The sequence below is a fragment of the Daldinia caldariorum genome, assembly GCF_022478825.1.
Source record: "Daldinia caldariorum strain CBS 122874 unplaced genomic scaffold F4812scaffold_7, whole genome shotgun sequence".
Classification (NCBI taxonomy): Eukaryota; Fungi; Ascomycota; class Sordariomycetes; order Xylariales; family Hypoxylaceae; genus Daldinia; species Daldinia caldariorum.
Genome location: NW_025953043.1, coordinates 1,391,380 through 1,417,551, shown reverse-complemented (window position 1 = coordinate 1,417,551; position 26,172 = coordinate 1,391,380). Strand labels below are relative to the sequence as shown.

The 26,172-nt window shown below is 49.4% G+C and overlaps 11 protein-coding genes across 11 annotated transcripts; 6 read left to right on the top strand and 5 right to left on the bottom strand.

Moving 5' to 3' along the window:
- On the top strand, window positions 1-1,886 carry F4812DRAFT_427316 (periplasmic binding protein-like II). The gene is made up of 2 exons (XM_047934092.1): window positions 1-443; window positions 517-1,886. Exons 1-2 carry the CDS (start codon window positions 173-175, stop codon window positions 1,167-1,169), a joined length of 924 nt encoding a protein of 307 aa, XP_047790889.1. The 5' UTR covers window positions 1-172; the 3' UTR covers window positions 1,170-1,886.
- Window positions 1,388-2,527, top strand: F4812DRAFT_373613 (uncharacterized protein). Its single transcript, XM_047931962.1, has one exon. It carries the CDS (start codon window positions 1,602-1,604, stop codon window positions 2,502-2,504), a length of 903 nt encoding a protein of 300 aa, XP_047790888.1. The 5' UTR covers window positions 1,388-1,601; the 3' UTR covers window positions 2,505-2,527.
- Window positions 2,528-2,584: 57 nt separating this feature from the next.
- On the bottom strand, window positions 2,585-4,470 carry F4812DRAFT_427313 (nucleoside diphosphate kinase). The gene is made up of 8 exons (XM_047934091.1): window positions 3,578-4,470; window positions 3,474-3,504; window positions 3,375-3,418; window positions 3,256-3,314; window positions 3,152-3,196; window positions 3,030-3,095; window positions 2,924-2,973; window positions 2,585-2,872 (listed from the first exon to the last, which is right to left on the bottom strand). Exons 1-8 carry the CDS (start codon window positions 4,042-4,044, stop codon window positions 2,729-2,731), a joined length of 906 nt encoding a protein of 301 aa, XP_047790887.1. The 5' UTR covers window positions 4,045-4,470; the 3' UTR covers window positions 2,585-2,728.
- A 268-nt stretch (window positions 4,471-4,738) lies between these two features.
- Window positions 4,739-8,112, top strand: F4812DRAFT_373580 (glycoside hydrolase family 31 protein). Its single transcript, XM_047931961.1, has 2 exons — window positions 4,739-5,076; window positions 5,128-8,112. The coding sequence occupies exons 1-2, from the start codon at window positions 4,986-4,988 to the stop codon at window positions 7,986-7,988; spliced, it is 2,952 nt and encodes a 983-aa protein (XP_047790886.1). The 5' UTR covers window positions 4,739-4,985; the 3' UTR covers window positions 7,989-8,112.
- On the bottom strand, window positions 8,112-9,567 carry F4812DRAFT_471112 (alpha-ketoglutarate-dependent sulfonate dioxygenase; the record flags this gene model as incomplete). The annotated part of the gene is made up of 2 exons (XM_047939052.1): window positions 8,112-9,006; window positions 9,121-9,567. The coding sequence occupies 2 exons, from the start codon at window positions 9,565-9,567 to the stop codon at window positions 8,296-8,298; spliced, it is 1,158 nt and encodes a 385-aa protein (XP_047790885.1). The 3' UTR covers window positions 8,112-8,295.
- Window positions 9,568-10,644: 1,077 nt separating this feature from the next.
- On the top strand, window positions 10,645-12,327 carry F4812DRAFT_458999 (MFS general substrate transporter; the record flags this gene model as incomplete). The annotated part of the gene is made up of 3 exons (XM_047937461.1): window positions 10,645-11,027; window positions 11,080-11,258; window positions 11,390-12,327. 3 exons carry the CDS (start codon window positions 10,645-10,647, stop codon window positions 12,325-12,327), a joined length of 1,500 nt encoding a protein of 499 aa, XP_047790884.1.
- Window positions 12,328-12,858: 531 nt separating this feature from the next.
- Window positions 12,859-14,524, top strand: F4812DRAFT_458998 (FAD/NAD(P)-binding domain-containing protein; the record flags this gene model as incomplete). The annotated part of the gene is made up of 2 exons (XM_047937460.1): window positions 12,859-13,166; window positions 13,339-14,524. The coding sequence occupies 2 exons, from the start codon at window positions 12,859-12,861 to the stop codon at window positions 14,522-14,524; spliced, it is 1,494 nt and encodes a 497-aa protein (XP_047790883.1).
- A 339-nt stretch (window positions 14,525-14,863) lies between these two features.
- On the bottom strand, window positions 14,864-17,435 carry F4812DRAFT_427308 (uncharacterized protein). Its single transcript, XM_047934090.1, has 2 exons — window positions 15,936-17,435; window positions 14,864-15,875 (listed from the first exon to the last, which is right to left on the bottom strand). The coding sequence occupies exons 1-2, from the start codon at window positions 16,946-16,948 to the stop codon at window positions 15,281-15,283; spliced, it is 1,608 nt and encodes a 535-aa protein (XP_047790882.1). The 5' UTR covers window positions 16,949-17,435; the 3' UTR covers window positions 14,864-15,280.
- Window positions 17,436-17,744: 309 nt separating this feature from the next.
- Window positions 17,745-19,493, top strand: F4812DRAFT_373529 (guanine deaminase). Its single transcript, XM_047931959.1, has 2 exons — window positions 17,745-17,779; window positions 17,850-19,493. Exon 2 carries the CDS (start codon window positions 17,995-17,997, stop codon window positions 19,357-19,359), a length of 1,365 nt encoding a protein of 454 aa, XP_047790881.1. The 5' UTR covers window positions 17,745-17,779; window positions 17,850-17,994; the 3' UTR covers window positions 19,360-19,493.
- Window positions 19,494-21,388, bottom strand: F4812DRAFT_373559 (uncharacterized protein). Its single transcript, XM_047931960.1, has 3 exons — window positions 20,969-21,388; window positions 20,647-20,889; window positions 19,494-20,595 (listed from the first exon to the last, which is right to left on the bottom strand). The coding sequence occupies exons 1-3, from the start codon at window positions 21,246-21,248 to the stop codon at window positions 19,628-19,630; spliced, it is 1,491 nt and encodes a 496-aa protein (XP_047790880.1). The 5' UTR covers window positions 21,249-21,388; the 3' UTR covers window positions 19,494-19,627.
- Window positions 21,389-22,855: 1,467 nt separating this feature from the next.
- F4812DRAFT_373497 (glycoside hydrolase family 43 protein) lies at window positions 22,856-24,329 on the bottom strand. Its single transcript, XM_047931958.1, has one exon. The coding sequence runs from the start codon at window positions 23,868-23,870 to the stop codon at window positions 22,881-22,883; it is 990 nt and encodes a 329-aa protein (XP_047790879.1). The 5' UTR covers window positions 23,871-24,329; the 3' UTR covers window positions 22,856-22,880.
- Window positions 24,330-26,172: the final 1,843 nt, after the last annotated feature.

Sequence of the window (26,172 nt, the reverse complement as noted above, 5' to 3'; positions counted from 1 at the left end):
CGTCCCGTCCCGCGCATATCCGTAACTGTGAGTCTAATTAATGCTTTAAGCACGTCAACGTCATTCGCCGTTTGTCTTTCATCTCAAAAAAAATTACAACTAAGTTGTTTTCAATTAGCAACTACTTGCGTAGCCATTAGTGACGGCGTACTAAATCGAAATAATAGCAGATATGACAGAATCTGCCTCTCAATCCCTCCGGATCGGCTTCGTGCCGGAGCACTTTTCCACGCCGCTCTACTTCGCTCAGAAGTACTTTGGTCTAGAAGCCACCTTGATTCCGTTTCCCTCGGGAACGGGGCACATGATTACTGCTATTCGTTCCGGCGAGATCGATGTCGGCATCGGCCTGACAGAAGCTTGGGTCGCCGGTCTTGGCAAGGAAGATGCGCCTGGTGACGGAGGTTATCGCATCGTCGGAACTTATGTTGAAACCCCTCTATGTAAAACTATCATAGCTACCTGACGCTTCTGTATAAGTCACTAAAAGAAATGTTTAATTAACATCACATATAGGTTGGGCAATTTCAACCGGCGCCAAACGGCCTGAAATTACTTCCGTGTCCTCTTTAAAAGGGTCCAAGATCGGAATCTCACGCATCGGCTCCGGCAGCCACGTAATGGGCTTCGTACTAGCCGACCAGCAGGGCTGGCTGACGCCCGGTTCGGCGCCGTACTCGGACTTCGTGGTGCTGCAGAACTTTGCCAACCTCCGGAAGGCGGTCAACGACGGTACGGCCGACTTCTTCATGTGGGAGCACTTCACGTCGAAGCGGTACTACGATAGCGGGGAGATCCGCCGCGTCGGCGAGATCTACACGCCCTGGAGCAGCTGGAAGATCGTGGCGTCGACCGCGCTGCTGCCGGAGCAGAAGCCGGATAAACGGCTCTTCGATCTGTTCAACAAGCTTGACGAGGGCATCCATTACTTCGCTTCGCATCAGGACGAGGCCGTCAAGTATATCAGTACGGAGCTGGATTACTCGGAAGCGGATGCGAGAGAGTGGCTTCGCACGGTGCGATTTGCTGCTAAGACAGAAGGCGTCGATTTGAAGGTTATTCAGAACTGTGTTCGTATCCTGCGCAAAGCGGGAGTTTTGGCTGAGGGCAAGGGTCTACAACCGGAGAGCATGCTGGTTAATGGACTTGGTGCTCAATATCCAGCATAAGATACACTGGCATCTAGGTTCATATGGAATAAGAAAATAAATTCTATCAAACGGAAGTATTACTTCTATTAAAATGGGTTTATTTTCTAGCTAACTTATTGATATTGATATTGTATTCGAACCAGGTCGTTAGGGTCTTACTGAATATAACATGCTATGTATAAGTTCCGGTCATTGCTCTGCCCCACATTGCAGTTCTAGCTTTTCCACATTGAAGTTGACTGGCTGATATCCTATCTCATATCTTACCTTTGCCAAATCAAGCTTCCCTTCAACAAACCCAAACCTTAAGACGGCTACTTTCCTTCTTACGTGTCGCGCCAGGACTTTACGTCTCGGAATATACACCTATTAAAATAAAAACTCCTCTACTATCTACAGAATTATTCATTTATACCCAATACCTACCTAATTACAAAGAGATCCTCCCAAATGTCATCCACTACCTTCGCCCGCCGCCTCCGTCCAGCCCGCCTCTTCCCAGCATCCTATCCCAGACCTTCGAACCCAGCCACACCAATACATCATCATCATCCTCTCCGCACTCGATCCAACCCCCATCCTCGAAGCAGACGCTTCCAGTCCTCCAAACCACCCACCTCCCCCTCATCTTCCTCTGCCTCCGCATCCCAAGCCCGCCAAACCCGCCGCTTCGACGCGCTCCTCGCGCGCACGAGCCGCTGGATCCCGCGGCCCCTGCGCCCGTACCTCGCGCAGCTGCGCTCGGCGCCGCTCTCGCACGTGGCGGCGTTCCTCGTGCTGCACGAGGTCACGGCCGCGGTGCCGCTGCTGGGGCTCGCGTACGCGTTCCACCGCGCGGACTGGGTGCCGACGACGTGGGTTTTGGGGCCATGGGCGGCGTGGGCGGAGGAGGGGCTGGGGCGGTACATGCGGTGGTTTAGGAAGAGGGGGTGGTTTGGGCTCGGGGACGAGGGGGAGGAGGAGGATGCGGGCAGGGAGGGGGAGGAGAGGTTGGAGAGGAGGTTGAGGGAGGAGATGGAGATGGAGAAGGAGAGGAAAAGAGGGGGTTGGTTGGGATTTTGGAGACGGAAAGACGAGGGCGAGCATGGTGGTGTTGGTGTCTCTGAGAAGGAAGAACTGGCTGAAGCTGGCAAGGAGGAGCGTAAGGGTGTGAAGGCTTGGCGCAAGGTCAGGGACACGGTCACGGCCGAGAATACGGAAAAGGGCTACAAGATTGGCATACAAATCGCCGCTGCCTATGCGATCACCAAGGCGTTGCTGATACCTAGGATAGCTCTTAGCCTCTGGGCGACCCCTTGGTTAGCTAGAGGGTTCGTGACAGTACGGCGTTCGTTGTGGAACAAGTGCAGCTAAGAATCAAGTCACTCCCATCTAACCTAATCGTGTAGATGCAAGTAACATCACGTGTGAAGACTATATTTTTTTTTGTTGTCTATGATTCTTGGTTTATTGCAATCAATATGCGCTTTCTATCTGATCTTAAAGACACATGAATTTTGTCTGTTTCGCTTGTCCAAGCTAGATCAAACTTCTATCACGTTCTATGGATCTCTAGCATCATATCTCTTTTTCTTATTCTACTCGTAGATCCACTTGGCCTGGGCGCTCTCCCAGCTGACAAGCTCGCCCTCGCCGAACCACAGAGCGATCTCCTTCTTGGCGTTCTCGACGCTGTCGGAGCCGTGGCAGACGTTGCGGCCGGTCTGGAGAGCGTAGTCACCCTGAAAGACATTAATATGGGTTGAAATATAGTTGAATCGTTATTTACTTACACGGATGGTACCGGGGGCAGAGGCGAGGGGGTTGGTGGCACCGAGGAGAGCTGAAAAGAAGAAGTCAGTATTGATATGTCTAATAATATAGGGGACTTAAACGTACTTCGGCCAGTCTTGACGGCATCAAGACCCTCCCAAACCATGGCGGCAATCGGGCCGCTGTTCATGTCTAAGATCGGGATTAGTTAAGACGAAACGCGTATATATTTACTTATAGTAACATACACTCAATTAGACCAGGGAAGAAGGGCTTGTCCTTGAGGTCAGCGTCTATTATGGTTAGGTTAGTTCACTGATGTCGCGGTTCGGTAGGATATCATCCAGCTTACAGTGCTTCTCGAGGTGGGCCTTGCCGGGAGCGACGAGCTTGATGGCAACGAGCTTGAAGCTATTCTAGGGTTAGATTCCAAGTGGCGTATAAAATGGGTTTGTTTTTCTTCCTACTAACCCTCGGCTCTCGAAGCGAGAGATGATAGCGCCAACGAGGCCACGCTGGAATACAGAATTAGAGAGTATTGAAGAGTTTCGTATGGCAAAATTAAAATACCTGGACACCATCAGGCTTGACGGCAATGAAACTAGAAAATATTCCCGTTAGTATTTATCATTTATTACCCTTTAAAAAACACGAGAGGGGTATCGACAACTCACGTCTGCTCGGTCGACATTTTGGCTTCTGGTACCGGTTCTTGAGTGTATAGAGGGGTAGGTATTGTTTGGTAAAGGGTAGTGGTAGTGGTAACCGTTGAAGTAGAAGGGAAGAATGATCCCTTGATATTGTCTAAGTCGTGCTTGAGGCTTTGCCTGAATGTCCAATCTTGGCGATCTGGTTGAGTCTTCCAAGGAAAAAGAAAAAAAAGGAGAAATACAAGGACGGCGCTCCCGAAGATTGTGAAGAAAAGATGGAGGGTGGGGTGACGGCTATAGTGGGGTATTAGGCCTAAGAATCTCACATTGGGCGGTCGTTGCTGCCCGCGATTGGGTTTGCTATGGCTTTCCTGGACCCTGTGGGTCTGGGTCTGGGTCTGGTTTTCGTTCGAAACTGCGTGTGGAACGGGAGCTGGGGCTGGAGCCGAGGTTTTGTTGTGGCGTCTCGAAATATCCTGTGGCTTATACATCTTACATGTATTGAAGACACCAAGGTGTATGTAGGTGTAAGTGTTTAACTCAAATATCCATACATATGTTTCCCGTATATTACCTTTAGGTTATCTTGATAGTAGGTAAATAGTAGGTAAATATCTATTTTAATTTCAGGGGTTCGTGAGGATATTTTCAAGTTAATAAACCTGTGGAACCAGCTTCCGATACGATTGGTCAACTCTTTCTAATGTGCATTTGAATAAGGAGGAAAAGGGACAGCGCATAGAAGCGACCGGTACCTTTGTATGATCATGAAAAGGAATAACTAATGCGACTTTTTGGAAGAGTTGGAATTTTATATTGCAATTTATGTAACTCTAAGGGAGTGTGATGATAAGACGTGATAGATATGACAGCATTTCCCACAATAGATCACTACTTGGATTCTGGAGGAAGCTCAGTGAACAAATTCAACATTGGCCAAATGCATTGTCCGAAGTGTGTGGCTAGTAATAATTGAAGTGAATGCTTTATTGTGGCTTACATGTATATTCATGTTGACTGTTATCTCAGATCAATGGGATCTTATCCATAAAAGCTGGTCGAAATGATGCCCTAGTGGAAATAGTGGAGAAGGCCTAACCCCAGTCTTAGTGGCTTGTCTGCCCAGTGCCCAGGGGTGGTAACTGGTTAAATTCGGGGAAGCTTTGTACATGTACCTAAGGTACCTAGCATTGAGCTGTCTTTTTGAACGGACAGCTAGCATCAACTTCTTTGGCCTCCCACAATTAAATCATTTATACCTTAGGTACACAATTGCTTGCAATCTGCAGAGCAATTACACAGCTAACCCTTATGACGCTGTATACATGCGGTCCTTTGATTTAACCCCATCCCTTCTTTAAATATTCCTGCTGGTTTCCTCTACATCCCCTAACCCTCTTAAGGGACGCCCGTGCCAAGGGAGCAAGCAAATATGGCCGGTGCTGGTAAGAATCACTTGTCCTCGCGATGGGCCATGTTTTTCTGCCTTTTCACGGCCCTATGCTTTCTCTTCGCTCCAGCAGGTAATAACATAGTTATCAATCATACCAAATATTCTAGCTAATAGGGAATAGTGTCGGTTAAGGAAAACGATTTCAAGAAATGCCACCAGTCAGGCTTCTGCAAGAGAAATAGGGCCTACGCTGATAATGCAGCTGCCCTGGGATCCTCGTGGAAAGCCCCATACAAGATCTCTCCCGAGCTGGCCTCGTTCAAAGATGGCCAATTCCAAGCCACAATTCTCAAGACTATCGACGAACAAGGAAACACTGTCCAGCTCCCTCTCACCGTATCTTTCCTGAAATCGGGGACGGCACGTGTCTCTGTCGACGAAAAGAAGAGGCAAGAGAAGGATATTGAGCTTAGACACAACAGCAAAGCAAGAAAAGAAAGATATAATGAGGCTGAAAAATGGGCCGTGGTTGGTGGTTTGGACATCGACACAGATGCCAAAGTTTCCCAAGAAAGCAAGGCCGGGATCACCATCCAGTATGGCCCCAACTCTGCATTCGAAGCCCATATAACATACGAACCATACGCAATCGAGTTCAAACGTGATGGTGCTACTCAAATCAAGCTCAACGACCGGGGATTGATAAACTTGGAACATTGGCGACCAAGGGTCGAGAAACCGACACCAGAGAAGAAAGAGGGTGAAGAGTCACAAGAAAAGAAAGAAGATACCCCTGAAGTATCACCCTCAGAAGATGAGAGTACCTGGTGGGACGAGGCCTTTGGTGGAAACACAGACTCAAAGCCCCGCGGCCCCGAGAGCGTTGCGCTTGATATCACCTTTTTTGGTTACGAGCATGTTTACGGAATTCCAGAACACGCCGGTCCCTTATCGTTGAAAGAGACACGTGGCGGCGAGGGAAACTATGCGGAACCATACAGACTTTACAATTCTGATGTTTTCGAGTACATCTTAGACAGCCCAATGACCTTGTATGGTGCGATCCCTTTTATGCAAGCTCAGCGAAAGGACTCCACGGTTGGTGTTTTCTGGCTCAATGCGGCCGAGACTTGGATCGATATCATTAAAGCTAAGGAATCTAAGAGTGCTTTGGCTATTGGAACTAGTTCCAAAACCAACACCCAAACTCATTGGATATCGGAAAGTGGCTTGATGGATCTCTTCATTTTCCTTGGCCCCACTCCTCGTGACATAACCAAGAGCTATGCCGAACTTACAGGTACCACTACCTTACCTCAGGAATTTTCCCTCGGGTATCACCAGTGCCGGTGGAACTATGTCTCGGACGACGACGTTAAGGAAGTCGACCGTAAGATGGATCGATACCATATTCCATATGATGTCATATGGTTGGACATCGAGTACACCGATGACAAGAAGTACTTTACGTGGGATAAAGATATGTTCAAAGATCCGATCTCTATGGGAAAACACTTGGATAATCATGGGAGGAAATTGGTCACCATTATTGATCCTCATATCAAAAATGTAGGCGGCTATCACGTATCTGAGGAGCTCAAGTCGAAAGGTCTAGCCGTCAAGAACAAGGACGGTAATGACTTCGATGGCTGGTGTTGGCCAGGTTCTTCTCATTGGATTGATGCATTCAACCCTGCAGCCATCAAATGGTGGACTTCCCTGTTCAAGTATGACGCGTTCAAGGGCACCATGGAGAATACCTTTATTTGGAACGACATGAATGAGCCGTCCGTATTTAACGGACCCGAAGTTACCATGCCGAAGGACAATCTCCATCACGGCGACTGGGAACATCGTGATGTTCATAACCTCAATGGAATGACATTCCATAATGCCACATATGAGGCTCTCCTTTCCCGGAAGAAGGGTGAGCTGCGACGCCCATTTATACTTACGAGATCATTCTATGCCGGCTCCCAGCGTCTTGGAGCAATGTGGACAGGTGACAACCAGGCTAGCTGGGAACACCTTGGCGCCTCTATCCCCATGGTCCTTGCCCAAGGAATTTCTGGATTCCCCTTCGCTGGCGCTGATGTTGGTGGTTTCTTCGGTAATCCGGAATTGGAGCTACAGAGCCGTTGGTTCCAAGCTGGTGCTTTCTACCCTTTCTTCAGAGGACATGCACATATTGATGCTCGACGCCGTGAACCGTTCCTTCTTGCAGAACCTCACCGATCCATCGTTACCTCTGCTCTTCGTCTGCGTTACAGCCTGCTTCCGTCTTGGTACACTGCTTTTTACCACGCCAACCGTGATGGAAGCCCCATAATACGCCCCTTGTACTGGACTCACCCAAGCGAAGAAGGCGGCTTTGGTATTGATGACCAGTTCTTCGTCGGGTCAACTGGCCTTCTGGTAAAGCCGATTGTAGAGAAAGGAAAGACTTCTACGGATATTTATATCCCAGATAGCGAGGTCTACTATGATTATTTCAACTACAAGAAGTTAGCTACGACGAAAAGCAAGCACATCACTGTGAATGCACCCCTCGAGACTATCCCCGTGTTGATACGGGGTGGACACATATTCCCTCGCCGTGACACGCCTCGACGTTCTTCCCAATTGATGAAGTTCGACGATTACACTCTCATTGTGGCTGTCGGAAATAACGGTGAAGCCGAAGGAGAATTGTATGTTGACGACGGCGACTCCTTCGATTACGAAAAGGGACAATACATCCACCGAACATTTAAGCTTGCGGGTTCAACACTTACTTCTACCGACACCGAAGGTCGTGATACCAAAGAAATCAAGGAAGGCGATTGGCTGAAGCAGATGCGCAACGTTGCCGTCGACAAGATCATCGTCGTTGGAGCGCCCTCGTCCTGGGCCAACAAGAAGGAAGTAGTAGTCGAGTCGGAGGGCAACAAAGTCTCAGTACCGCTCACGTACCACAAGGCAGATGGTAACAGGGGCGCATTTGCGGTCATCGGACGGGTTGGTGCTCAGATCGGCGCCGACTGGTCTGTTTCTTTTGCTTAGACTATGAGATATGAAATACAGGCATCAGCTATAGACACGAATATATGATCAAATACTAGGTATAAATACTTATCACTTTAGGTGTTTATTTTGCAGGATGATCTTATATGGATATCAATAAGTGAAACTAAAGTCGTGCGAATAAGATTTTTTTTTTTTCCACCATTGGTAGACGTGGTGGTATGAGACTTTTCAAAGAATCTTGATACAACGGTTTTGGAATTGTTTATCTGTACGCACTCACAGAATGTTGCTGAGAGGAGGTATCTTCATAAATATATTTGATGCAGCTATGTATGGTGGCCATCTAAGCAGGTCCATCAATCTGCTTCTCGCTCTCATCCAGGAGCCCAAGGGCCTCGCGCCTCGTCGGCGCCGCGGGATCGAAGTACGGCTTCTCAGCCAACGACGTCACGCGGGTGCCGTGCCTGGGGTGCCTGCCGTTGTAATCCCACGACGCGTTGTGGATCGTGATGCGGTTATCCCAGAGCGCGCTGGTCCCCGGCGTCCAGCGGAACCGCACCTGGATGTCGACGTTGCGCTCGTACACGTCGTACAGGTAGTTCAGGATGACGTCGCTCTCGGCGCGGTCCAGCCCCACGATCCGGTCCGTCATCGCCCGGTTGACCCACAGGGCCTTCCAGCCCGTCGCCGGGTGCACGCGCACCAGCGGGTGGACCCGCTCCACGTACCGCGGCCCCAGCTCTGGGTTCTCCCGGTCTAGGTACCCGTGCGCGGAGCGGTACACGGCCAGCTTGCCGTCGATCAGCTTCCGGAAGTCCGGCGACAGCTTCTCGTACGCCGAGTACCCACTCGCCCACAGCGTGTCCCCGCCCACCGGCGGCACCGTGTCCAGGTGCAGGTGCGTGATCCCCGCCGGCTGCAGCTCGTGCACCAGGTCCGAGTGCCATCGCGACGCTCCCCCCGGGTTCCGGAAGTTGGCGGCCCGCTCGGTGGCTTGCAGGTCGGGCCAGATGACGGTCACGCCGAGATTGCCGGGGACTTGCGGGACTTGAGGCTATATTTTTGGGAACAAGTATGTGAGTATTTTTTTTGTGTGTGCGCGTGTGTCTATAGTATGTATGCACCCGCAGTCGCTCTTATCAATAAGATGGCATAAAATAACACTTACGTGGACTTCGACCTCGCCGTAGTACTTTCCTAGCGCTAGCTGGTCTTGGGGCGATAGGTCCGTCTGGTTCCTAAAGAAGACAACGCTCCGCTCGGCGATGAGGAGAGCTAGTTCGTCCTTTTGCTGGTTCGTAAGGTCCTTCAGCTGCAGACCCTCGATCTCGGTTCCGATATGGCTAGTCAGATCTGTGACTTTGGTGGCGGCGGATAGCAGCGCCGACTTTGACTTATCCGCACGCGCCCCGGCGTCTACGTGCTTCCATTCTTTATTCCTGATGTTGTAGACATCTTGCAGGTAAAGAGGCCTTGATGGGCGATAAGGGTAGCCGTTTGACAGGTCAATGCCCGCTTTCTTCAAGCGTTGGAGAGCGGGTTCGGGAAGACTAAGGGTGTCTTTACGGGGCTCCGCAACGTCCTTGATACGCTCATCAATTGGTGCGGGCGCCATTGTCACAATGTTTAGCTTGGATATGACTTCAATTTCTTGACTCTGTGATGCTTAAAACCTTTTTAAATAACTGAGTCTATCTTATAGACTCGTGGACTTGTCTTTCTGCTATAATATTACCCCCCTCGCTATCCTCTCGTACGACTTCTACAGATATATAACACCAGAAATCATTCAATTGGAGAATCCCAACCATTGACCTCATTTCCTAGCGATCCGGTGATAGGCAGTTCTCCATCCCAATGGGCAAGCTGTATTAACAGGACGGGAAGATTGGTAATCCGTATCTACTTTGACGGCGATAACCAGCAGTACCTAATAACCGCGAAGCTGTGAAGCTTGCGTGCAGCACCTGGTGAGGAGTCAGGTACTTCCCCCGCGATTTATCGAGGCCGTCATTGGAGTTCCTTATCAATTCGTGATCTTGGAGAACGATGATGCGAGACGAGATTGTGTCGCGAGTGCAGGACACGAGCAAAGCGTGGGTGTTATTTGACGCTTTCTGTGGGGTTATAGCATGGCGTCATGGCAGCCATGTTTGAGGTGATCATTACCACCTTGTCGCCTCCATCTTACATGCTTTCTTGAGAGGTACCTCGCCTATGTTAGAAACAAAAGAACACAGCATACCTCTAGACCCCGCACTGGTGCAGCACAAGTGTCGCATGAGAGCCGTGGGAGAGACAGTGGTTCCCCAACGTGCCATTCGGAGGACCACGAGAAATCACCGTATGATGGAAGTTCGCGACCGCGGTCCATGACCGAATCCTAAAGCCATAACAACCAGGGGGTTAGAAATACGGATCATTAGAGCCTTTTTTCTTGCTGGATACCTAGATCTGGGTTGATATAGAACAGGGGAATCTGCATGTGAGATGGTGCGCGACAATCCTTGTTTATTAAGGTGCGGAATGGACTCTTTTTCTAGCACGGAGAAAAGCGGGCTTAATCCCTTTATAGCCTCAGGTACTTCAGATGCTCTTTAAATCGGAATGCCCCATGGTGTTCTGGCTCTCGTTCTGAATCCTCAGCTTGAACCTTCAGCTTTTCGTCGACAGTCTGCTCGAATAGTACGCCATGGAAAGCAAGGAAATCTCCTCGGTCAAGACCGCAGCTGCAGCCGGCGACGACGTGAAGGCTAAGAGCACAGATCATAGCGATGCTGACTCAACTCGTACTGATTCGTTCGCGCTAGTCGCTGAGAAACCGAAGCAGACGTGGCGGTCCTATTTCTGGGATACGTTTGACAAGTCTCCTGAAGAGAGGCGGTTTCTGTTCAAGCTCGACGCAGTGATTTTGACTTTCGCTTCGTTGGGGTACTTCATAAAGTACCTTGACCAGGTGAATGTCAACAGCGCTTTCGTATCTGGTATGCAGGAAGACCTTGGTCTATATGGTAACCAGCTCAACTACATGGTTACATGTTGGACGGTTGGATATGTTATTGGTGAAATCCCTAGGTTAGGGTCCTTCTCCCCTGAGCTTCAATATTGACTTTACTAATAGTAGCAGTAATATGCTTCTTACCAAAGTTCGACCGTCAATATTCATCCCAGCTTGCGAGGTGGTGTGGTCAGTCCTGACTATCCTCCTCTCAAAATGTCGTACCGCGGAGCAGATATACGTCTTACGATTTTTCATTGGACTCGCCGAAAGTAGCTTTTATCCAGGTATCCAGTACATTATTGGAAGTTGGTGGTACGTATTATCTTCCCCCTACCCCTTTTGTGGTTATAGACCTAATGCTAACGTATTCCCAGTATGTTCAAATCCTATAAAAGCACACTTCATTTTTTTTATCCGTGTTACTAACTTGTAGCAGATCGAAAAGATGAACTCGCTAAGAGAAGCTGTATCTTCCACGCCAGCGGCTCCATAGGCAGCATGTTCTCTGGCTATTTGATGACAGCTGTCTATCGACTTAACGGCACCGGCGGTTACCGTGGCTGGCAATGGCTTTTTATCATCAATACCACGATATCGCTACCTATTGCCATGGCTGGATTCTTCTTCTTCCCCGATGTGCCGGAGATAACTCGCGCCTGGTGGCTGACCAAAGAGGAGATAGTACTAGCGAACAAGCGCATGCAGCTTGAAGGACGAGCCAACAGAGGGAAGTATACAAAAGCCACGTTCAAGAAAATATTCACCTCGTGGCACATCTATATGCTTGTCCTGCTTTACATCTTCTTCAACAACGGAGTGGGCTACGGTGGCCAGCCAGCTTTCTCTATCTGGCTGAAAAAGGAAGGATATAGCATCGCCGCCATCAACTCGTATCCTACGATTGCTTCAGCCATTGCTGTGATATTCACTTATATCTACGCCTGGACATCCGATTCCCTGTTCAAGGGTGCTCGATGGCCGCCTATGATATTCTCCGGGCTTGTGAATATTATCATCAACACGAGTCTTGCCGTATGGAATATCCCTACGGGCTGGAAATGGTTCTGTTACATTGTAGGTATGATCGGGGGAGGAATCAGCGGGTTGACATTCGCGTGGGCCCACGAAATCTGCGGTGACAATAACGAGGAGAGAGCTTTCGTGGTGGGAGCTATGAACGAGATGGCCTACGTGGTTCAGGCGTGGCTGCCACTGATTATTTGGCAGCAGGTTGACGGGCCCCGGTATCAGAAAGGGTTTATTACCATGGTCTTCTTTGGCGCTGGGCTTATTGCCACTGCTCTCACGATACGGGTGCTACATCACCGAGAACGAGCTAAAAAGGCGCAGCTGGCAAATACAGGAACTGCTTAGAGACCTAGTACCGTATAGAGAATAAAAAACCTAGATCATAACCATGAAATGAACCCCCCAACATGCAGCTCCTTTTGAAATCGTGTGATTCTAAGCTAAACCGAGTAAACTGAATACCTACCTTGTATGTGTATTTTACCCCTGGAGACATTGGTTAGTGCTGAAACCAGGTGAAAATGAGCCGAAATAAAACCATTAACCTAGCTTTGAGGCTGTTATCTCGCTTCCCCCGTCAACTAGGTTAGGATGCATTCTCATGTGGTTCGCTTGTACGATTATTTATGTTCCGCAAGCACGTAATCGGTACGCCAAATGGTCTCATCTCATCCAGCCCTGAGGGAATCCCACGATTTATAATCACAACAAAGCATTTTTCAAATGGGCAGATTATTATCTCAAGTAGGAAATGAGGTGACCACCAGCGTTATGTTCCGCAATTAACTGTAGATTCCGTTTTTTCTATTCAAATCCTGGTGTGGCCCCTTATGCGTTGTGCTTTTTAACCCACCCCCCTTCTTTAAGACAATCGCGATGGGTTCCCTGCCTAACGACAGTAAGACTGATAACGGGCCACGTCTCGGCAACATCAAGGATGTGGCCGTCATCGGCGCCGGCATAAGCGGTGTGGTGTCGGCGGCCCACCTTCTTCGGGCCGGGTTCAACGTCACCGTGTTTGAACGGACCGGCGTGGTCGGCGGCGTATGGGACTACACACCTCAACCAGATAGGGCGCCACCATTCCCCAATGTCGTACCCCCTTCGCCGAATTGGTCAGAAGTTGAGAAAGAAGGGCTAAGCTCAGATGAAGTCGCCCTGATACACGCACCGCCTAACCCCTGGTACGTATGAAAAACTTGCCTCTATAATTTTCTCTTTCAGACAGTTCTAGCAGCCCATTTTATCACCTCCCGTCTCTCATTCCCTCTTATCGGCATATTAGTACTCATTAAATACCCTCCCAAAATGAGTTGAAGTTTTTATTCAAGTCCTACCATGTTAATACATTCACAGCTACGCCGGATTAAAGAACAACATCCCAACCCCTGTCATGCGAAGTAGCTTACTACGGTGGCCAGAAGGCAGCGAAGACTTCGTAGACCAAAAAGTCGTCAACGCATACATCAACGACATTGCCCGGCTCCACAAGGTCAACGACCACGTGGAATTCCACACCAGGGTGGAAAGCGTGTCGAAGCCGGAAGGCGACAGCAAATGGACCGTCAAGACCAGCACTTTAACGATAACCGACTCCGGCCACACGTTGACGAAGAAAACCTGGACTTTCGATGCCGTGGTGGTCGCCAGCGGACACTACCACACTCCGTTCGTACCGGATATTCCAGGGTTAGCAGCGTGGAAGCAACGCTTCCCGGATCGAATCACCCACTCGAAGCAATACCGAACCCCCGCTCCGTTCGCCAACCAGACCGTCCTCATAATCGGCGCCGGCGTCTCATCCGTCGACATCGCAAACGAGGCGGCAGCAGTAGGGGCCAAGATAATCCAGAGCAGGCGAGTCAGCAAGTACGACGTGCTGGGGCCGCGTCTGCCCAAAGACGCCGAGCGCGTCCCGCTCGTGACCCGGTTCGTCATCGACGAGAACGCCGAAGACGCCCAGCAGTCCCCGCCGCTGGAGCCGGGGCACGCGATCCCCGGAAAAGCGGTCCTCGAGGACGGACAGGTGATCGAAGGGATCGACCGCGTGGTCGTCGCGACGGGGTACATCACGACGTACCCGTTCCTGGGGGCCCTCGAGCAGCCGCAGGTCGCGTGGCAGGACGCGGACGACCGGGTGCTGATCACGTCGGACGGGTACATCACGCACAACCTGCACAAGGACGTGTTCTACATCGCGGACCCGTCGCTCGTCTTCGTCGGCGTGTCGCACTACGTCTCGACCTTCTCGCTCTTCGACTTCCAGGCCCAGGTCGCGGCGAAGGTCCTCGCGGGCCACGTCAGGCTCCCGCCCGCCGAGGCCATGAGGCGCGAGCACAGGGAGCGGAAGGCGCGGTTTCAGCCCGACGACAAGTTCCACAGCATGTTCGCCGTCGAGGACGAGTACGTAGAAGAGGTCTTGAACTGGGTTAATGAGGAGGCGCGGAAAGCCGGTAAGGACCCGCTGCCGGGGCTCGATGAGGAGTGGCACGCTGGATATAAGCAACTTAAGGAAAGACTTCGGAGCTCAAGGGGGCTTTGAGATTGTTTGATGTGTCACTATACATATTGCATGTTACATCATACTGCCTATATTAGATGTCAATAATATATATATCTCAATAGTCACAATATTTAGGTGCTATAACAAGCTGCATGGGGGATAAATATCTACCGAAGGTGCTGATGGATATACCTGTACCGTTACTAGTATCCATGAAAAGGGGTACCTACTTCGGATGCCTTGAACTTGTGTATTTGAACACCGTCAAAGCTGGGAAAGGACCAACCTGGGCTGACCGGCTTGAGCGTACGCAATCAGGTACGCGGATTTTCGCACTCTTATCACAAATAAAAATATCACATCGCAAGGCTCATATTATTATCAAAGCCATAAAAGTGACTTGTTTCAATAGTTCCTACCTATCGTATGGAACTAACAGGGGGCATTCTGCGGTTATCAATACGCAGGCTACAACGCGACATCTACATGGTCAAGGTAAGTTACAAAGAGCTAAACATTCAGTCGAAATAAACATTTCCGACTTCGCCTTTCTACAACATGTAGGTAGTAATCGACCGTTCCTCGGCTGCCCATGGTAATGGATACGAGGTATGTGGAAAATGAAAGAAATCATGAATTTTTCATGGTTCCGTCGACATTCGCCTCCAACTCCTTGGAGGTGAGGAGATTGGCTTGAAAGCCCTGGTTAACTAGTTTCCCAGGAATCATCAAACTGTAGCTCAATAATAGGTATTCATGAGGCCACAGCTATTATAACCACGCTGCTGGTGGCGTTTACAGCCGGTGGTATCGACAACGACGACAAGCCATAATATGACATTGTCGGCATTCGTATATGAAAATAGGCATGACGTCACCACATTCTTCGCATCCGCGGGGCCCTCTCTTCGAAAACCATCGATCATGTTGGCATTCGTGGTTGTGTCGGAGGTCTTCCATGAGTTGCTGGACCCGTGCTCGCCGAACGATATCAAGCTCTGGAAACTCGAAGGCAGGTGGTTCCCATGGGGCCTGTTCGGCTACTGGCTGCACCGCTACTTCGGCTTCCTCTTCTACCTCGTCTTCACTCTCATCGTCACTCTCAAAGACGACGCGGTATGCTCCGGCTGGTAGGCGGCCACCTTGCTGTAGGAAGTGGGCCGGTGCCTGTTGCTGATTGGCAATCGGCTGCTGGACGGGCTGCTGGACGGCTTGCTGGCCATTTTGATGCGGACGAAAAGGGATCACTTCGGCTGGACGTTCGTCACCCTCGTCGCGTGCATCGATTACGACAGCGCGTGTGTACAGTCTATGTTCATCCCAGTGTACACACTCGCAAGTCTTCCAACGGTCACCACATACATAGCAAAATTGGAAACCGCATCGACAGCTATCAAAGGTTAAGTATGCATGGTACCAATTAGATGATAAGTGTGGTTTTTAAACTTACGTCATGTGGTTGCATCCCGTGTTTAACTCAACCATGGCCCAGCATCTTTGGCAACGTTGCCAGCGATGTTCAGTGGCCAATTCAATGACTTGATTCAGTTGTTCATCTTCTGGGCAATCACCGTTATGAGTAGCACCCTTGCAAATCATACAGGTTCGGTATCCGCAGTGGCTACACGTTGCTACATCGTTCAAGTAATTAGTTCCTGGAATGAATCGAGCGCAACGCCGGTTGTGGCAGTATGTTCGACGAGGCGTAGAAAACTCAATGGCCTTTTGACGGAAAGTTCGGACTACATCGCTATCAATAAACACCTGATTTTTCGCTAAGGGTATGTTTTGTCTGCAGCATCGTGGAGGAAAGAGAGACTCGTCGTTTGAGGCGTCTCGGAAGAGACGTGTCAAACACTCGCGGCAATATTCATGGTGGCAGGGAGCGCGAGCCAGCTCTGCGAAGTGCTTTTCATCTCCGCAAGCATCACAGGTCTTTGGTGGCCTACTAGGTTGGCGCGAAGCAGCCCAGGATGAACTCTCCGGCTGGCTGATAGTGGCCGTATCATCATCGTCATAGTCAAAAATACTACCCCTGGGGTGATCAAACCCAGTATTATAGAGAACGGAGAGCTTTTCCAGGAATTCTTCGTCGCTATTTGGAGACTCAGGGGTGCCCTGCTCGGCCACGTCTACATCTTGTCCATTGCTCAAGGCTATGGACAGATTGCGATCGGCTCGAGCAACATTCTCTTCATCATAGGCCTGGGAAAGGACAGGACCGTCGGTTTGAATTGCTCTCAACATGCTTCTAGTCATTCGTTCATCACTGAGACAGGTCTCTGCAGCCTGGAGCTCCTCGAGGAGAAGGTTAAAAGCCATTTGAGCATCAGTCTCGGTTCCCTCGGCTTGTTTACCCTTTCTACTGCTGGTCGATATGAATTGCTCGGCATCTTCCTGCATTAGGCGAAAGGCTAGGGCGATATCTTCATCGCCCATAGCTCCGTAGACTGACATCTCCATGATTGATTCAGTATTGGCGTCGAAAGTGTTATAATGGGGTGTTGCATAAAAGTGCAAGAAAAAAAGAGGCGATTGTAGATTTGGTGTGAGTTTATTTTTTAGTTTTTTTTGTGTGTAATTCAGTTTTTGGTTTTCAGTTTTTGGTTTTCGATTTTCGGTTTCAAATTGAGGAAGCCACTTTGAAGAAGGCACTTTAAGGTAAGCACTTTCCGCCCGCCTAAATTACGTCTCTTGTTCCTCCTGAGGCCCAATTGCATGTACCTTAGGTACCTCACATGCAAGGCATGCTTTAGGTCGGGAGGTAGGTAGCTACCTACACGTTGCTGAAGAAGTTGGCAGTTGCCATTCGTGAATTTTTGGAAATAGCTGGATACGTGGTTAGGTACTTCTGGTGCCACTTTTACGTGCACATTAGCAGTAACAGTCCAATCTAGCCGCCTTATTCATACCATAGGTTGAATGTACTATACCAATATAAATGGCATAGGTACCTCCTATAACTCCTCATCTACACAATAAAAGTGGGACTTCTGTATGTCTCAAAGCTTCTGTGATACCTACGTCTTATCATCGCGGGGTTCCGACCATCGCAAAAAGAAAATGGAAAGGAGCTTAAACCAGGTATAAGGATATACTATTAGGTAGTATTACTTCAATCATTACATACTAGAACGACTCAACATAAGTACGAAGCACATGTATGATGATGGTCACTACGTAGGGAGTCTTCCCAAAACGTTGCTCAAACATTACCTCGTTCGAACAAAAGAGAATTATTATATTATTATAATATTTAATTTATACTCGCGATGTGATGAACTAACCTGGATAGTACGAAGTATATTCCGTCTTATCTTCACTTACTACAGCTGTCAAATTTGACTGACGACTCAATCTCCAGCTGGCGGTAAACGATATGTCTCGGGTGCTCCTCATTTACGGGAATATATCCTCAACTACCTAACATAAGAAGAGGCTCATCTTTCTATACGATCCAAAGTTCCTAGCGGGTAATACGAATAAAAATAAATAAAGAAACCTTGAAAATGGCGTATCAAATCTTTCACGGCACCGTGATCGACTCACTCTCGCAATCAGACCTCTGCATCATCGAGGACGCCTTACTCGTCGTGAACCCAGACGGCGAGATAGTCGAATTACTAGCAGATCTTCCCAAGGATAAAATACCCGCGGAGCTATCAAGGTTAGAAATTCCCACCCCCTTCCCGGTCCTCGAGAACAACATCCGCTACCTCAGCCGCGGGCAATTCCTGATCCCCGGCTTCGTCGACACCCACAACCACGCGCCGCAGTGGGCCCAGCGCGGCCTCGGCCAGAGCATGCACATCCTCGACTGGCTGGACCGCGTGACCTTCCCGAACGAGGCGCGCTTCCGCGACCCCGCCCACGCGCGCCGCGTCTACGCCAGCTGCGTCGACGGCTTTCTGAGGCAGGGCGTCACCACGGCGTCGTACTACGGCTCGCTGCACGCGGAGGCCACCAAGGTCCTCGCCGACATCTGCCTGGAGAAGGGCCAGCGCGCCCTCGTCGGCAAGTGCAACATGGACCGCAACGCCCCCGAGTACTACCGGGACGCGAGCGCCGCGGCCTCGCTCGCCGACACGCGGGACTGCGTCGCGCACGTCCGGAGGATCGACCCCGAGGCCAGGCTGCTCAGGCCCGTGCTGACGCCGCGCTTCGCCATCACCTGCTCGCCGGAGCTGTTGCGGGGGCTCGGCGCGCTGGCGGCCGCGAACCCGGACCTGCCGATCCAGACGCACTTCAACGAGGCGGGGCAGGAGATGGCGTTCACGCGGGAGCTGTTCCCGGAGTTCGCGGGCAGCGAGGCGGACCTGTACGCGCATTACGGACTGCTCAACGAGCGCTCGATCCTCGCCCACTGCTGCCATATGAGCGAGCACGAGGTGGCCCGCGTAGCCGAGCTGGGGTGCGGCGTCGCGCATTGCCCGGTCTCCAACATGACGGTCGGTGGAGGGTTCATGGCGGCGCCGGTGCGCGAGTTCTTGCGCCGCGGGATCAATGTCGGTCTGGGCACGGATAGTGGGGGCGGGTTCTCGAGCAGTATCCTGGACGCGATGAGGCAGGCGCTGGTAGCGTCGAATGCGCGGGAAGTGATGAGCGAGGGGAAGGACAAGGGGCTCAGTATCAGCGAGCTGTTTTATCTAGCGACGTTGGGAGGCGCCAAAGTGTGCGGTCTCGCTAGCAAGATTGGCAATTTCGAAGGTGGAAAGGAGTTCGATGCCCTGCTCATCGATGCTCGGGCGCCGGGCGTCATGACCGTGCTAGAGGATGACGATTCTACCGAGACGATATTTAACAAGTTTGTTATGACGGGCGATGATAGGAATATTATCGAAGTTTACGTACGCGGACGGTTGGTCAAATCTTGAAATAACACTCAAATTGAGGATTCTCATCCGCTTTGCCTGTTAAGAAGTATCGCGGATAATAATATGTTCTAAGACGTGAAGTAACAACAACGTCTAAAAAAACATTGGGGTATCTTGTTTTTCACTTATCCCTCTGTGGTGTGAGATAATTCGAGTTTACACCCCTTTCTTATTGCCTCCACATCCATTCCTGATGATACCATCAGGGAGCCGTAATGCAATTATTATACAATGGGTATTTATACATGGTAGGGGTATAGAAATCAAGTTATCGCCCAGTCGGCGGAGGAGGAAAGTTGAAGTTAATCTGCATAGTCTCTACAGGGCTTCCTGTATTACTAGTTCTTCGATTCTTCGCCGCAATGCCAGCAGCTACCCTTTCCCATGCTCCGCCTGTGGGTCGATTAGAGCTGCGTGGTGGTGCGTCCCATGTTGGCGTGCCTCGTTCCCAGGCGCGGCTTATGAGGGGACTGGCAGTAGAGCCGGACGTGGGACTATTGAACACCGTGTTAGGGTTGGTACCCATCTGGGGCGAATTATCTGTATATTCGGCAGGATTATAATGCCGTAGTGGTAGAAGTTGTGATGTACTCTTGGTGCTAGTTGTGCTAGCGGGTTCATCGGTAGGAGAGAAGAACATAGCCTTTGGTGAGGTTGAGTAATGCACATTACTTGGTATCGTGGTAATGGCTGTGGTAATGTTGCGTAATGGTATAACCTTGCCGTCTGCCCTTGAGAAAGAGCCGAGGCCGGTGTTGTTGTTCAGAGTCTGTTTAGGTGACTCCGGGTATAAGGGGTGAGAAGTAAGGGCAGAGTATGGACCGGTGTAAGGCTTTTCTTCTTCGATGGTACCGTCAGTTGGATTTGGGAAGAATGCCGGAGACCTAGGGGTCAGGTGGGCTTGGCATCGAAACGAGAGGGTGGAAGCAGTGCGATGGCGGTTCCTCTTCTGAGCCATGACCGATGCTTTAATGTCCCCAAGTAAGAGACGGCGGTTACGGCTTCTACGACAACGTACAAATAGGAAGCCGGCGATGGCTAAAACTAGGACGACTGCACCAACTGCAATCCCCACTATCTGAGTTATTGAGAGTGCAGGCCGGTTTTCATCATCGGAATTTTCGATGGAAGGGTCGACAGAACTAATTCTGGTTTTAGAGAAGACTGTATCGTTCAGGCCAATTAGACTTCCTGTAGGGGGTCGCTGCTGGCACCCTGCCTCAAGAGCGATGAGAACTGTACTAGCAATTAGCGATAGGGTATTGGATGAAGGCGAGTCTGACTTACAGTTGGCTAAGTAGTCTTGGTCATCGGAAACACCAACGCAAGCCTTGCACTCAGAGACTGCCGCGTTAGGCATGCCATCCGAAGTACAATACGAATAGCCATTCTTCTCAGGTTCAAGATTGCCGTCTGTCAAAGCTTCCATAAGCCCACCACAAGCAGTAGATGTCGCGCAAGGAGTGGATGCTACTCCTGTGGCATTGGGAAATCCAAAAATGCAGTAGTCAAACGTATATCTGAGATTATCTATATGGGTATATGTTAGATATGTACCTAACCTAACCTATACCTACCTCCAAGTATGAGGTGGCTGGGATGCACTTACATAAGAACCAAAGCTGATCGCTTTCGCCCTCTTGAGCAAAGGTACTATCTTGAAGGCAACTCATGCATTTCTGAAACTTCTTGCCCTCGGGTGAGGTGGAGTATTCGGTATCGTAACATGAAATGTCTGAATTCTCAGTGTTGGATGAGTTGGGGTCGGAGAAGTCGAGGCCCGTAGAGTCAACGCAGAGAGAAGAACATGGTGAATTTGGTGTAACTTGCAAGCTGGTGGTGTATCGTGCAAGAAGGATAAAAATGAAAGTCACTGCAAGAAAGGCCATCTCGCCTGGAGACCGGATGTGGGAAAATAAGAGGTTATCTCAGTGAACGATTGTTAATAAGAGGTAACTTATTATAAAGACTATATTAAATGGGGATATTAAAATATTGTAAAGTTAATACCGCCAGCCAGCTGGTTAAGGTCCCGAAAAAGCCCACGAAAAGAGCGTAGAAATATAAAAGTCCTAAGACGGAAAATGAGTGTACGACATAGGATGAGCTGTCCGGGAAATTAGAAGCTCAGGGAAGACCGAATAATATATCAAATCCAGTTCACCATCGTTCAGTCGGGAGAAGGACGTTCATACCTAAGTGATGCTTCGGGCGCATATAATTTCACACTACTACCAGCCCAGTGGTAGTCGGCGCCTACACACAAGCAAAATGTGCCGATAGCTCGCGCGATAAAGTAGCATTGCAGCCATATCCATAGCTTCTCTTTCGTGGCTAGCAAGAAACTACCCCGGGTGATATATCTCGAAATAGGTAAATGACAATTCTCCAGTCGCTGAACAAAACCCGGTCTTGGATAGTAAGAGAAAGGCTTACCTCAAAAGGGATATCATATAAGAAGTCCAACCAATGGGGTGGGTAGATGATCTATACGTTCCTGTCCTTAAGCGCCGTGATTTGTTCGGTAATCTTGCCGACAGCCCCAGTGGGTCGGTATTGAGGTTGCTGGCGGTAAAGATCGCGGCCATTTGGCTCTGATTTGGAGGCCAATGGAATAGGCCTAGTTCATCCGAAGTCCATCTTATGATAATTGAAACTTTTTGTACGTTACATACATACCTGGCAAGCGAATAGTCTAATTAGGTAGTAAATAACGCAACCTTGATAAATGGAATATCCTGAAATGATCTGCAGATCAGTTGAATCATGAGCGTTCCAGCTTGCGCATCGCAAGTTTCGTCACTTAATATATCTCGACTCTCTACTACATAGACGTTACGATGAAGAATTTGATGTAGAGTCGCAGCGGAGAATACTGAAGGTTGCGGGGGCGCTTCCGAAGGAGCACCAAGCATCTGGGAAATAACACGATTGGGTGAAGAGATGTGGACAGCCCTACCGGAGCAGATTCACATGGTATATTCTACTAAGCGTAGAAAATGTGACTGTGATAAAAGGATTGCAGGGTGCAGGGTGCAGGTTGAGGATATTGTGAAAGTCGCATAGTAAACGGGCGCTTATGTCAATACATTATTCCGGGTATCTTCCCTGTGCAAGGGGAAATGCAGGATAGAATTGGTCCGTGCATTCATTTATGATTTATGTCATCATTTCACTCAAGACAGACTAACTAAATCTCATCTTGTCATCAGTCTCCTAAACTCATGAACTTTGGCGAATGACCTCATCAAATCATCGCCTTTGAATAAACTGAAAAGCAGGTGAAGCATATAATTCAAAGAAAAAAAAACCTATGATATTAATGATATACTACGCTTATATAAGTCTATCCGCTTTGGTATCATTCACCTTCCGTCCCGAATCCAAACGCATTGACGTAAAGTATTCCAAGTCTATCCTCAATATAAAGAATGTCGTGAGCTATATTGGCACCAGCACTATCAAGTTTTAACATCGTGTTCGCGGAAAGATGGGAAATGACGAGTTGTGAAGTAGCTGGCCTACATCACAACTCTTACTTCCCGGCCATCAACAACGGTATGCGATGTATGCATACACCGCCCTTGCTGGCAATCTGCGTGGAAAGCGATCCCAACTTTGTCGCCAACGTGCACCGCCGTAGCGCCACCGGGTGCCCGCAACGTGTACTCTCCTGATTTTATTATCGGGCGTTGTGCGCGTTGGAATGGCCCCGTCAGGCTCGTCGACGTCGCGTAATTCACATTATAGCTCGGCTCTAAGTAGCAACCGCTGCTGAAGAACAAGATGTATAATCCGTTGTCTGTGCGCAACATACTTGGGGCTTCTACCAACGGGCCGTCCTCGTCACTGCGGTTGAAGATTTCAACAGGCTCACCGACTTTCGTCACGCCATCTTCTTCGACCTCCTGGAGCATAATTGGCGTAGGTACAATCGGGCTATCGGTATTGCTGCAGCTTCCTCCATGGCCAACGCTATTCCCGTCGACTTTATAGAGTACGTATTGTTTGCCGTCTGCGTCTTGGAATCCAGACGCGTCAATAGAGCCGCCGGCCGTGAGGTTGCAAGCAAATGGTTCGTCCTCGGGAACGTACGGACCAGTGATGACGTCCGCTACTGCTGCGCCGATACAGTGGCGAGCGGAATCTTGGGCTACCTCGCCGCTGTAATACATAACATATTTTCCGTTCCCTGCGCGGCGCACATCAGGAGCCCAGGTATGGCGTCCAGTAGTCCAGGAAGCCGACCGAGGAAGCGCATCGATATCATTTAGTAGATTCCACGTTCCATACAGGCTCTCTCCTGTGGCTACCTGAACTTGCTTGTCGTCTGCAGCTGTCCCGAAGGCGTACCACATACCGTCTTCATCTTGGATTATTGACGGGTCAGCGAAGTTGCTCTCCAATACGGGATCGTCACTTCCTCTTCGGAGAGATTGTAGGGGTATTGCCGACGCGGAAACAGAAATGAGAGACAGCGTGGTTGCTGCAAGTACACTAAGGAGCTTCATCCTTAATAACTTGCATACCGAGAAAGCCAGCTAGAAACGACACGGGTGCCGGAGCTTGAACCTTAAAAGCAGAGACAGTGTTTAAAGACGGAGCTGATACGTGAATGAGAGGCGATCTGCTAACCAAATGACTGGATCGAATCTCGCTTCGGCTTTGACACGTCGATCCGGAAGGCCTTGGTCAGCGCTCGTCCGTTTTATAAGGAAACGTTCCTATGTGTAGAACGTGGCCTCGTAAGTCCAATTCCTCTACGCAAATATGCTATTGCACCCTGTTCTTCCCGACCTCAAGCACACGCGTTGTACCACGACAGATAGAGGAAATGGACATAACAAATGATGCAGCCGAGATTTCCGTGTAACTGGCGGTGTCGAACCATACAGCTGAACTACATATCCATCCAAGTCACTCGGTAGGACGCTGAAAAAAAATCAAAGAGAGCACGCGGATATAACGGCCGGCTTGGCTTCTCTGTGGGGATGAATCTATAGCTGTCGTGGAGCCTTGAATCGACCCATCTGCTCAAAACAGATTCAGATGTTCAGGAGGCTGTGGCATTGTGTGATTTATGCGTCGGTATAAGTTATATTTCCCATCCCTGAGCGGTCATGACTCTCGTTCGAATAGGTACAAGATGAGAACAGCGGGTCATCCACCTCTAAAGTAACGTAAACAAGCATCTCAGCATTTGGGCTGGCATGAAAGTTAAAGTCCTTCCGCCCGAATTCTACTTGGTATCCAGGGGTGCCACAAACTATCTAAGTTTGGTACCTGAGCTTACGGACAAGTGCCGAACGGCGACAATACCGAATTTTACCCACAGCGATGATAATCTATTTTAGTCCCTACCCCTAGTGATGTTGGGAAGTTAATGGTTGATGATCTTCACTGAACTTTGTTTCGATCTTCCAACAACCAATGTTCAGGAATTATGAATCAATATCAGTGCGGGTCCATACGACATTGAGGCTGATATCCATCCAACCCCTGCAACGACAAGTCCCGGAAAGGCGACCAGGTACCTACCTTAGGTACCCACTCGAACTGATCTACCCTAAGAGGCAGAAAGCCTTCTCAGATACGCTCGAGTAGTATATCGGTTTGACATTCGGTCTCATGGACTACGATTAAATCCCATCGCGGAATAGAAGTCGCACAATGCTTATAAGCCAACTTGGCTCCGGTCATTCGGATCTCCGCCAGTTACACGTACTTGTCGTAGAGCAAGGCAGCACTTGTACACGGTTGCAGTAGACGTGGTTCGTGCACGCTACCGCTCCCCTTTTATCGCCTTATCCAAGAACCGTTTAACCTAGTAAATACTGTACACATGAAAAGATGCCCTTACGCAAGTGATAATGAAGATCATAAGTAGCATATTACACAAGCCAAGTAGGGATAAATGTCGATCAGTTCGTAATAGTTTCTTAAATTATTCATCTCACGTGTTAAGCATAAAACTATTCAAAAATGTAGTACTTACCTGAACTAACCGTGCCTATTGGCAAGAAGAGTATCAGTCGTGATATATAGTCTATTTGATCTGCGACACAATTTGACTCGCACAGCCACTACGACACATGGCAAAGCGAGGACACAAGAGGAATTCAAATCCCCATAAGCGTGTGTCCACGTACTACATTGCTCAGGATACAGAGCACCGTCGGGGCAAAAACAACCACAAAACCTTGAGCGAGGTCAAGATGCCAAGACCAGGAATACTTGAGACAAAGCACATCCAAGAAATAAAGAACATTATTGAGCTACATAACCTCACTTTGATAGCAAGGTATATCCTTTTGCTAACATGTATGGATTACAAGAGCGAACGAAGAATCTAAGATTTTTCTGTACCTGGAACAACAAAACGAATTCGATCCCACAAGCGCTGAGTCGCGATAAGAATCTCGTCGGCCTCCGCAGAGGACGAGAGAGGTCCAGTTCAGTCTGACCAGTCTAATATACCACCAGTGTTGATCAACAAACGTACGGACGTATGTACTTAACCTATTAATATAAGCTTCATTCGAAGAGAGAACACAGAACACAGCACCAGAACTCACGCGACTCGTCACTATCAACAGCTGGGAACATCCTTACTAGGTAATTACTATAAGTAATTTTTTCTTTTTTCTAGTCTCACTATCGTCAGTTTCTTGTGGTCGAGTCTGACGATTCAAAAAGATAGACCTTCGTCTTAAGCGTCTAGGAATGCGGCTTCGTACGTACGTACGTACATCTAGTCTGTTCAAGCATCACACGAACACGAGAATTGATGTCGAGCTCAGACGGGCGAGGTGA